Source organism: Lonchura striata, chromosome 1 (genome assembly GCF_050655825.1).
Source record: "Lonchura striata isolate lonStrDom1 chromosome 1, ASM5065582v1, whole genome shotgun sequence".
NCBI classification, from domain to species: Eukaryota; Metazoa; Chordata; class Aves; order Passeriformes; family Estrildidae; genus Lonchura; species Lonchura striata.
The window spans coordinates 34,238,885-34,250,924 of NC_140703.1; the positions used below are offsets into that span (position 1 = coordinate 34,238,885).

At 45.2% G+C, this 12,040-nt stretch overlaps 2 protein-coding genes across 4 annotated transcripts in view; one reads left to right on the forward strand and one right to left on the reverse strand.

Moving 5' to 3' along the window:
• Positions 1–10,630, reverse strand: KCTD21 (potassium channel tetramerization domain containing 21). Of its 3 annotated transcripts, none has more exons than XM_021533855.4 (2): positions 10,494–10,630; positions 1–2,280 (listed from the first exon to the last, which is right to left on the reverse strand). In XM_021533855.4, the coding sequence occupies exon 2, from the start codon at positions 2,248–2,250 to the stop codon at positions 1,468–1,470; it is 783 nt and encodes a 260-aa protein (XP_021389530.1). In that variant the 5' UTR covers positions 2,251–2,280; positions 10,494–10,630; the 3' UTR covers positions 1–1,467. The 3 variants fall into 3 exon arrangements, with proteins under 3 accessions (XP_021389530.1, XP_021389531.1, XP_085448889.1); XM_021533856.4 differs by lacking the exon at positions 10,494–10,630 and adding an exon at positions 8,575–8,792; XM_085592763.1 differs by lacking the exon at positions 10,494–10,630 and adding an exon at positions 7,717–7,741 and having other exon boundaries at positions 1,320–2,280.
• Positions 10,530–12,040, forward strand: part of USP35 (ubiquitin specific peptidase 35) — a 26,148-nt gene continuing 24,637 nt past the window's right edge. Inside the window, exon 1 of the mRNA XM_021533852.4 lies at positions 10,530–10,709. The gene's annotated coding sequence lies outside the window, so the exon portion shown is untranslated. The remainder of the gene's footprint in view (positions 10,710–12,040) is intronic.

Here is a 12,040-nt window from a genome sequence, read left to right on the forward strand (position 1 = left end):
TTTGGGAAACAAGAACATGTGCTTTATTGAGCTTTGCAACCCTGTGCTAGAAACCTTTGGAAGCACTAAACCTCTAAATGCAAAACTTAGTTATTGCATTTTCCCTTCTATCTCGTTAAAGATACCTGAAAATGTTCCAGAGGGCCTCTCATGCACTCATAGCAATCTGGTTAAGGAAATACAGTTAAGATACTTTGAAACATAATTAGCTGAGAAAGAACCATCTTGAATGTGGCACACATGATGTTTAGAGACAACATGCAGCTATCTAGTGAGTTATGATCTTCATTACAGTACAGATGAGGTGTGCAGGGGAAGAGTTTGACCTCTGGTTTCCCACTGCTTTCCCTCTGGCAAGCTGACACTGAAGCAAGCAGGTAAAATTCTTTTAGTGACCTGACCATTTCACAAGATAATAGACCATACAAGGCTCAATGAACCAGGATAGGAAAAATGACCCTCTGTTTTTGCAATGAAAAATACTAGGTGTAACCTGGTGAGAATGTTGTCTTTTCAAATTAAATCCATCCTACCAGACAGTATCCCATGCATTCCAGGCACTGCTGCCCAAAAGAGGCTCAAATGTTTAGAAGACATTTGGGAGTCTCTGCCCCAAAATCTGTCTTCACCTTAGAAAGCTTCAGCAGCATCCTCCAGACAAATATTAACATTTTAAGAATAAAAAAAGGACTAGCTGTCTTGGATGCCTTTGGAATGTAAAAGTAAAGATTTAATCTTCTTCATTTGTAATAACACCATTCTCTCTTCTATGGCTTCCTTGCCAGTCACATTATTCCAACACAGCTTCCCTGAAAGCGCAATAAAGCAGGGGCTTCCTCACAGGGTTCAGAAAAAAATCCAAGCCAGCTTCACAGAAATCCTTTGTTGAACCCAAAGAGATGGGATCCCTTACTCATTTGCAACTCGTCCCATCCCTTACAGCTGTCTTGAGTGCATGTTGGAAGGCTTCTCCTCTGCAGATCCAAAGCTTCTTGAATGCTCTGCACAGGTGATACATGGCAAGGCATGGCAAACGTGCTCCTAGGGCTGTCTGCTGCACTGCAGCTCCATGGTATCTTTCACTGCATCCATTCTTCAGATACATTCCAAACCATGGTTACCAAACTCTTGCATCCCCTGGCAATGCGGGTTAAGGATCACCCATTTTCCAACTGGAAAATGTAGAGGTGGCAGAACTTAAGTGATTTTCCCCAGAATTGTACAGCAGGTCAGAGGCAGAGGCAGAGACAGAGCCAGTCCTTAATTCAGGCGCTAGACAATATTGCTTCTGTCTGGAATATGGACACATTCTGGAAGGTCGTATTGGTAAGTACATTAAAGGACAGTCATCTCCTTGTTAGTGACTCTTAATCCAGATAAGAATGATTCTGAATTAGGCTGTAAGTGTGTTTTAAAGGGAAACACTTAACCTGTGTTATCGCCATGCTGGCATCACAACAGCCATTCCTACTTGTATCGAATTAGGCGAATAATCTTATTATTCATGAAATCTGAAGTATGTGGATGAGCAGAATCTATGCAGAAACCATCACTCATGGCTATTTTCAGCACTTCTTCCACAAACACCTGGAAACTATTGATTTGCTTATTATCTGGCACCACCCAGAGTCTCTTCAAGTTCTGTTTGGTGTACTCCTCTTCGGGAAGGCCTTTCACACTTGCAACCCAATCTAAGGTCAAGTGGTTGGGGTCCTGCAAGTAACTGGATATTGAGGAAAGGTTTCCATTGAAACAGTAGTACAGTTTGGAACCAAGAAGCTTCAGGAACAGGCATGATGTGGAGAAGATATGAGCACTGAACACTTCCATGTTGGAGGAAGACAGGCTGTAAATCTGGGGTGCTTCTCGGACAGTGAAGTGAACGGTCTGGGTCTTCTGATCTAGGGTGATGTTAAGCATGGCATTTTTCTCTGCTTTAGAAAGCTCTACCTCCTTCTCCTGCAAGGCCTCAATCAGGGGCTGAATTTGATAAAAATCTACTTCTCGCCGCAGTAAGCCCATTTCCTGAAAATCTTCGGGAAGGTCCAAGTGAGAAGTTCGCAAAAAGTTCAGGATATAGCGGAAGATTTTGCCATCTCTGTCAATAAAGCAGTTGCCTTGGCTGTCCTTCTTGGTTGGGATCTTCCCACTAAACATGGCCCCCAGCATGGAGTCTGGAAAGCTAGTCAGAGTGGACAGAGAGGTAGTATAGAGTTTTCCTCCAACATTGAGCGTGATAGGTTCTGACATGATGGAAAAGTCACGGTGCTGGGACTAATTCTAAAAAAAAAAAAAATTAAAAAAAATCCAATACCACACATTTAGTTGCATTAATATTTTTGAAAGGTTACACTAAAGAGATAAATAGTACTAAATATATAAGGGTAACCATGTGGCAAGAATTCACCATAGAAATTAGAAGTGAGGAATTATTTTTTGAGGTTGTATCTTGAGAACAAGCATAAGGATGTTTTTTTCTCCTAACAGATTTGAAGAGGACTTTGTTTAATTCAGTTAAGTGCCAGAAATCATGAGTCTTCCAAACCTTTACAATTATGCTAAAAGTGAATCTCTCCTACCAATATCTACAATGAGGGCAGACTTCAAAGTAGTGTTCTGGGCTTGTACGACCTCATTTCCCTCACAAACAGAGAATTTAGAGGGTGCAAAGAAGGAAAGGACAAGAACTTGACACAACCCAACATCTTCCACAGTGTTTGAAGCTATGATTAAAGTAATAATGTCTGAGTGCAGTCAGCCATACATAGCAGGGAGCCAGACAGCAGTTGCTGCCTTAAGCACATGACAGTCTGTGGTTACTTTCATTAAAAAAAACACCAGACTTTTTCCTTCCATTGTGCTTTACCCTAGAAAACATTTTGTAATCATTTGGGGCCATATTCCAGTTGACATTGTTTCCACACCAAGCCTCTGCGCCTCTGCTGTCAGCTGACATGAACTAAGGATGGGGTTCTAAGGTGCAATTAAACCATAGGAAGGGCATGCATGACCTCCCCTTGCCTTCCACCATACTATCTTCCTCCCTTATGCCACCTCTGGCACTCATCTGATCCCACAGTGAGTCAGTTTAGGGAGAAAACACAACATTTTATCTTCAGCATGCCTTACTGTGTGTTGGAACTGGACCAATGCCAGGGCTGGTGCAGCTGTCTCCATTGCAGTTCAGCTCAGCTGCCTTGTGCAGGTGGACCATTATTCCTGCTACCTGAGGACGTGAAAATCTGTTTTTTCTTTGTTTACTGAATTTGAATGTATCAGCAGTTCAGCAGGAATCTCACCAGAGGCGGGAGGTAGCTCTTGCTGTAGTAACTATAGCCATTGAACAGAAAGCTCCCTTAAAATTGAACTTAAGTGCAGGCATTTTCCTAACTACCCACTGTTATCAGCTCTGGAGTCACAGCAAAATGCACATAGGGAGAAGGTTGCCTGTGCTGGAATATCAATTCTTTCACGGCTGCTAAAACCCAGATAATAGTGCTAATGGCATTCTGAAACAAATACATCTCTAGACAGCAGCACATTTAGCTAAGAAAAACTGGCCCAACCTAGGGCAGATAATTAACAAAGGTCAAAGGAGAACCTGTCTTTAGGTTGTTGGTTAAGACTAACATTCAACTTTGCTCTTTAGCTCTTGGCACACAGCCAAATCCCACTGGACAATAATGGAAAGATGCAGATGAGAATCCCTGTGAATGCCTTGGTCCCATGCATCCAGCAAAACTGGCAAATAAAGATGCATGTGTAGGCCAACACAACAACACGTGCATTGATGACCATAGACCATCCTTGTGACTATCCTCAGCCAAATATATTCTAGGAAAAAAACTATCCTTTCCAATGCTAAATTCCCCTTGAACTGTAGTCTCAGTGTACTTCCCACCTTTGAAGACTTCAACCCAATTTAGAGTCAAGAGCTGTTTAAACTTGATCATGTGGAGGCTTCAACTGATTGAATTCTGTAGCACGAGTGGCTATCATGGATTTTTTTCCCTAAGGGCTTGCAATATGTCTGCAAAAGCATTGCTACAATAACAATCAGGCAATCACAAAAGCAGCCTAAAATGGATTTTACTTTTTTTCATATTTAATCAAACAGAAACTTCCCCATACCTCCCTACAAATAACACAGCCTGTAGAAGCATTACTGATAATAACTTCAAAAGTCATGTTCATTGCTTTCCACCTCTGCTGCCCTTCAAGCTTCTGTAGACTAAACAACCTGTTCTTCCTTCATTGGTAAAGCTTTCCAATTTTTGAGCCCATACCTGCTTATTTACCCCATAAGAGTTTTTCCTCAAGCTGTCTGCCAGACTTAGTCGAACACAGAGGAAGATGTTTCCTTTGATGTGTCTGTGACAAGTCTTCTCTTGGCAGAGCTCATGGTCAAGACCACCAAGCAGCCCAAAGACACAGATCTTCATTTCAACTCATCATCTGTCCTAGGTTTACTGTGATCCAGCACCTCACTGATAGCCTGAATGAGAGGCAGACAACTCAGTCCAACCTGAACAGGTAACATTTAAATTTCCTGTAACTGTTTTCTTATCAGCAGTCCAAAAGGGATGCTGCAAAAAGTGTGGCAGTAACATGAGCTCTCTTAGGCTGGAGACTGTATCTATGCCAGCAAACTGGTTTGATTTCTGATGTTGGTGGCAATAGCATCAGAAATCAAACCAAGCCTTAGCTCCGGAGCTGGAAGAGTAGCACAGAGATTGGGAGCCTCTCAGTGTGCGGGCTCTGCTTCTCTCCCCTCTCTGGGCATTGCCCAGACACATACCCTGGACAGCCCATTCTGCTTTTCTCTATTCTGCATTCTGAAGACCCATACAGACTCGATTTTGCTCTCCCAGGACACCAGCATGCTCTGATTTTGAACCTGCCCATTACCTCTGCACTAGATTAAATTTTAAAACATTTAATGAGGCAAATATCTTGCCCATGGATAAGGCCGGAGGATAACTATTCCTCAGCTGTCATTCCTAATTGTCTTCTTTTGCCCAATTCATCACATTTCTTAGAGGTTTATATCCTCATAGTGTGAAGATGAATCAGATAGTCTGGGAACCTCAGAAGAGCCAAAAACATGAGCACAAATGAGCATGAATGTCCACTGGATTTATAATCAACATGGACTTAATGCATTGACCAACCAACATATTTGGGAGTAGCTGGGCAAAGTCAGTCTTTGCTGCTTGTTTCCCTAAACACTTGTTTATGAAAAACTATTTTTCATAAACCTGTAAAAATTGAAATAAAATGGGTTGTAAATTTTCTCTCTTTAATCATTCAACCAGCATTTGCAGCCCCTAGCATGTTTTTTGAAGCCTGGGTGCTCTGCTAATGCAATATAAAGATTGTAGAAGAATACAGCATGAAAATCACTTCTTCTTGGTGAGATTTTCACAAAGAGGAAGTACCAAGAGTATCTGATCTTGGACATGGGACGTTACTGGTCTAGTGGAAGGTGTCCCTGCCCATGGTGGGCAGGAGGAGGTGGGTTGGAACTAAATGATCTTTAAGGTCCCTTCCAACCCAAACCATTCCATGATTGTATGATTCTATAACCTACAGTCACCAAGAAGAAGTATAAATTGGGTTACAGTTCTTGGAAACAGAGAATTACAGTGAAGTATTTTGTGTAGCTCCTCCCCAAGTAGCATTTAAAATTCACTCAAATTAGGTTAGCTAGAGATCTAATTTGATAGCTGAAGATGCAAATTTGGCTGAAGAACACAAGATTCATTTTGTGTTTCCAAGAGCAACCTGTATTTAAATACCTCTTTTAATATCATGGACGGGGGTAAAATCTACATTTGATTTAAAGTCATGTTCATACCACATGATGTAAAATGAGAGAAACCAGCAGTGCATGGTCAGCTTTATAAAAAAGTCAAACTCCTGAACCAAAGCTGCTGTCTCAGCATCTAAGCATTTCAACTGACCACAGCTTGTAAATTTTAACTTGGGTTTGACTCCTAGGAGCATCCTCAACAGCTGCATAGAGAACATTTCTGTAATAGCCCTCCAGCCCATGAGTTTAGTTGAGCAAATAACTGGTTTGAAGCTGGGAGAATGATGGGGGTTGACACAGCAGGAAGGTATGCAAGTATGCAAAATGAGAAAAGCTAATTGTTTTCACTCATCAATGCTTTCATGTATTTAGAACCATCCTCATCAGACCACTTTGTTTCATAATCATTTTGAATGTTGAACAGTTTTGGATAAGTTTATTTCCCCTCTCCTGTATTCATCACATTTAAGAGCGCTTTAATTAGCTAATAAATAAAATTCTGTATACATAATTTAACTGAGTGACTGTTTCACCCAACTTGGCAAAAACCCACAAGTGTACAGTAATCATCAAAACAAAAAAAAACCCACCAGTCACGATTTCCCAATCTAAGTAAACTGTAAACAAATGGCACAAATATTGCTATGCTTTCAACTACTGAAAAACACATACAGCTGTAATCTCTCCTTCCTAGCAAAAAGAATGCAGTTTAATAGAAAGTCTAAAGTTATAGATATGTTTATATGGTTGTCAAAAGATAGCCATAGCTCTTTCTATATATATACATATATATATAAAGACAATTTAAAACAGGATTTTAATTAGGAAAAGAAATTGATTGCCACATTTCACTTTAAAAATGTCAGGGAAGGAAAATGAATCAATCCTTCTGGATTTCAGAGGCAATGCCCAAGATGTGGATAACCAGTTGATCCTAGTATCATTCAGGGGATTTAATTAATGAGATTAATTAAACACAGAACAGCAAAACAAGAGCAATCTGTAATTTGGTTGAAGAGGATCATGTTGAGTTAAGGTTTCCAAAGTCCACCCCACAGGCTGCTTAGGGCCTCTGAAGCCCTTACACATGGTACTAAAAGCATTAAAATTGTAACATCCCCTGAAATATGAGTTAACATATGCTGTTACAGAAATAGAGTTTTTGCTTCAAGATGTAGCATTACATGGCCATTTACAAAGTCACTGTTTTTAATGGTCTTAATTTGATGGACTCACACAATTATAGAATGGCTTGGCTTGGAATGGACCCTAAAGATTATCTTGTTCCAATCCACACCCCATGGGCAGGGACACCTTTCAGTAGACGTGGCTGCTCAAAGTCCTATCCAGCCTGGCCTTGAACACTTCCAGGGATGGGGCAGCCACAGATTCTCTGTGTAGGCTGTACCAGTGCCTCCTAACCTTATGTCAAAAGATTGCATGGCTGGTTTATTTTTTCATGTAGCCTTTAATAGCTCACCTGTGAAACATCCCTTGACAACCAAAACTTGGAAATTCTGTATTTAAGACAGTGAAATATGTGCCGTTGCTGTAAGAAGTAGGACTAACAATGAACCACAAAATATACACACAGGAAAAAGAAAGGAAAAATAAAAAAAAAGAAGAAATTAATTATTTAGTTTGACGCAATGAATGATGCCTAAGTGGCAACAGAATTAAAGCAAGCCAGGGACCATTTCTGCTAAGCATCAGGAAGAGCAGCCAGACTAAAAACCTCTCTGGCTTTTTGAGTATTGCCCAAGAGAGATGGTGAAAGCCACATGAAGTAGACAAATGTTACAAGAGACAGATCAGGTAGTGCTTTATAGGAAGTAATTCTGCCTTGGGAGGAGCAGGATTGATTTCACCTCAAAAGGAAGTATGAAAAAGAAATGGCTAGGCACCTGTCTGGCTGCTGGAGACTTTAAATGGGATTCAGCAAAAGACGGTTGTTGCAGGATGGGGCTCCAGTCTGCTCCATTAGAGCATATTAACTGTGAACACATCATCAGGCAAAGATGCTCCTTCCTTTGTGAAGCTTGTTCTGCTTTGGGTTTTACCCACACCTGGCATGCAGCACTTTGCTCCACTGTGTCTTACTGAAATACATGTTTTTGTTTGAGGTAAAAATTCCAGTTTCTACAACACCTGAGCCTTTAGAAAGCAACAAACAAACAAACAAACAAACTCACAAACTCTCATAAAGCTGAGAACGCCAGACCTGGACACAGACTAGCCCATGGCACTTGCTGCAGTTCTACCTGCAGAACAGTTCTGTGCCTTGTCCCTTCTCAAGGAGACAACCTCGGGAGGAATCCAAACCCTACAAGTTTGTGCCTTTCTGTGTTATGAAGGCTGCAAACAAGGCACTTCGAAACCTAGAAGTCACCTCTTGAAAGAGAGGTTTATTATTTAATAATAATAAACTAACTAAAAGGGGAGGGCAGAAACAACAAAGAAAATAGTATTTAAGGGTTTAAAAAACCCCAACAAACCACACCTCACATGACCACTTACCCAGCTTTCAGCAGACAGCAGGCACCATTGAGAGCTAAGTTTTAGGAGGAATTCTGGACAAAATCCTATGCAGGGATAGACTCTCCCCTCCCTTCATATATCCCTGATGCATTTACTTAGGTCAGCTCATCCTTTACGATAGAAGGTTAAACATTCTCAATACAGTCTCTGCACCCTATATGCTTATTTATGGCAATCTTAGAGAGGAAACCCCATGTTTTCCTATGGCTGCAGAACGGACCCACCTGATTTTGGACACTTAATATGAACCCCTCCAACTGAGCAGCACGTAAGAGGCTTAAATTCAGTCCGTGAAGCAGAGCATGGCGTGCCTGCCAGGAGCAATAGATCCCAAAATGAAGCGCCTGCGGGCCGGCACAGCAGCTTTTTTTTTCGGGACTACTGTGGTGCCTCTGGAAATTTCCAGCGGGCGTCTGGGGAAAGGCCGCTCACCCCGAGGCTGGCACGGGGGACGTGGTGACGAGCTCTGGGAGGGGACTCAAATTCCCAGCAGGCGTGAGGCAGGAAACGACGGCTCAGCCTTCCTTTCTCTTCTTGCTACAGAATTGCTATTGATCTGCCGGCGGCTACAATGCCGGGGGACAGACATACTGACCATCCACCTTCGGAGTGCGGCTGCTTATCTGCTATTTGTTTGTATTTAATTTATATTTAATTTATATTTAATTTTCTGACCCTGACGCTGTTCTGCCAGGGAGCCGCAGGAGGGATGGGAAAGCGTGAACGGGAGTTTCATAACAGCCCTGGTCTGCTGCGGGTGCGATAAGTGTGTGTTCATCCCTTTCCAAACCTGCACCTCTGTGCCCTTGAGCATCTCCTGGGCTGCTTGCTTAGGGATGCAGCTGAACGCAGGAGGCTTCATGTAGGCTCTCTGCAGCTGGTGAATTTACGCATAAAGAGAAGGGGCAGGGAGGCAGAGGTAGGGAAATAGGGCCAGTGCCCAGCTAGTAAAAGCAAGGAGCGGTATGAAGCAAAGGTCAGGTTCCTCCTGAGAGTAGAGGAACAAAAGCAGCAGCACACAGCAGGGAGCAGAAGAACGAAAGAAGGTTAAGTGCTGCCGAAGGAGAACGGCAGACGACAAGATGGAGGGGGAGAGGGAGTGCAGAGCCACGGGGATGCGGCTGCAGCCGGGTCTGGAGAATAAAAGCCCAAGTGCTGCAGTGCTCAGCGCTGTCCTGGTGACCTTCAACACCCGTAGGCTCAGTGGCTGCTGGGTGGGCAGTGCAGATGGTCAGGAGGGCACTGCCACCGCCTGCCAGAAAGGAGCCTGCCTGGGGTCTCAGGGCAGTGGCAGCATAATTTTTCCTTCCAAGCTCATGGAACCCTTTGTACAGTCCAATATATTATGCCAGTTCTGGCAGAAGTTTTCACTGATTTTCAATGTCCTGTACCAGCACCCATTTAAGTATCACTTGGCATGCCTGGAGTATTTTCCAGATACACTTTATTTCCTTCATGGACCACTTTATTTTGTCCCTGAACAGTTTCATGGCACACGTGGTAGCCACCACCTGCTTGATGGACACACGAGGTGGTTCAATAATCCAGTTTCCACCTCATCTCCCACTGACACCATTGTTTCCAGAGCATCCCTGCAATTAGAGGACGGCTAATTCCCAGTACGGATGCTGTCGCACCACAGCAAAATCCACTCAGAAATCACGCTAACAAGGGAGGCATCACCAAAATTAGACCCTCTGGAGGGCATATATCACTCCCATCACCTAGATGGATCCAGCTGCGAGTGTGGGCATACAGGGCTTGGACTCGCCGTGAATACTTGAATTTCGGAGATGTTTCATTGGAAGGGGGCAGGGGAATGTGCGAAGTTTGCAGAATAGCTCTAAGCCCGACCCTGTTACGGACAATCCTTGGTACGGCTCCTCCCTGCATAGCCAGGCGCTCACAATACTGAATTAGCTTAAAATGCTCCAAAAATAACCCCAAATTCCCCTTCAGAAGAGGCTGACCCGTCCTTCCCGCATCCCTCAGCGGACCAGATGCGCGGCTCCCGGCCGCCGGTGCCCGCTTCCTCCCCGTGCCTCAGTTTCCTCCCGCTCGGGGAATTCCGCTGGGGGTGCCCCCGGTCCTCCCCACGCCCCCCAGCCGGGCGGATCCCCCCCCAGCACCGCCGGGGACCCACCTGCGCCCCCTCCAGCCGCCGAGCTCCGCCGCTGCCCGAGAGGCGGAGGGAGGCGGAGGAAGCGGGGGGCGCGGCGCTCCCGGCACGGCCCGGCACGGCTCGGCCCGGCCCGCTGGGAGATGTAGTTTCGTTTCGCCGCCGCCCTCGGCCCTGCCCAGTGCTGCCCCAGGACTGCGGCTCGCAGCCGGTCACGCCGCATCCCGGCCCCGGCCGGAGGTAACGCGGAGCGGGCGGAAGGGAGAGGGGTTCAGGAGCGGGGCGGTCAGGGGTTGGGGTGATCGCAGGAAGGAGGGGTCGAATGCTGGGGAAGTGGTGCAGTAGCGGAGGTCTGGGCTTGGGATGTAGGAGGGATGTTCAGGGGAAGGGATGCAGGAGGAGTAGTCGGGAAAAGAGGTACAGGAGGGATGCTCGGTGTGAGAGATGCAGGAGGAACGCTCGGCGTGAGGGGTGCCCAGGAGAAGGGTTGCAGAAGGAGGAGTTGGGAAAAGGAGTCCTGGAGGGATACTCTGGGTGAGGGATGCAGAAGTGCTCGGGGTAAGAGATACTGGAGGAGTGCTTGGGATGATGAATGCTCCGGTGAGGGATTCAGTAGGAATACTCAGTGAGAAGCATATACGAAGGGTGCTCAGGGAAAGAGATGCAGGAGGGGTAGTCAGGGAAGGGGATACTTGGGGCGCATGGGATGCTGGAGGGATGAGGGAATGAGGGATGCTCTGGGTGAGTGATGCAGATAGGCTGCTCAAGGCAAGCGGTGCAGGAGGGGTGCTGGTGGAAAGCGTTGCAGGAGGGATGCTCAAAGGCAAGAATGCTTGGCAGTCGGGATGCAGAAGGTTTTTCAGGGGTCGGGATGCAGAAGGTTTTTCAGGGGTCGGGATGCAGGAAGGAGCTGGAAGTAAGGGCTGCTTGAGTGTCAGGATAGAGTTGGCATTCTCAGGAACTGGGATGCTCTGAGGGAGGGATACTCAGGAGAAGGGTAGGGGTGATGGGAAGGATACTCAGAGGGATGGATGCTCTGGGTTGCAGTGTAGCAGAGGGCTTGGAGTGAGGTATGCAGTAGAGATGGTTGGGATGAGGACTACTGAAAAAGCTGAGATACAGGAAGGATGCTCAAGAGAGGGATTCTTGTAGGGAGGAGTTTGGGAGAAAGGGCCGGGTTTTGGGATTGCCAGAGAGATGCTTGGACAGAGGTATGCTCTGTGTTCAGGGTGCAGACGGTCATGGTGAAGGAGGGGAGCTTGAGCATTTGGCTTTTTGGGAATTAGACTATAGGTGAATGCTTGGAGGGAGAAATACAGGAGCAACATTGGAAAGTGGGGGTGTGTGCATTCCTCATCTGCCTGCAGGACTTTGCAAACGTGTTTAGAAGGCAGCATCTTGTTATAACAAACTTGCCAAGACAGATTCAGGTTTTCCCTAGGGAAGCTGACCTGGGGAGAGACAACTTGGGATATTCCCATCTGATAGGGAGCCAAAGACTCTAAAAGTGAGGGTCAAATTCAGATTAGCTGAGATCAAATCCAATTTCAAATAAGATCAGCCCTGTCTTG

Bases quoted from the DNA above. Each gene is read 5' to 3' on its own strand.
- KCTD21 (XM_021533855.4), bottom strand. From the start codon at position 2,250: ATGTCAGAACCTATCACGCTCAATGTTGGAGGAAAACTCTATACTACC.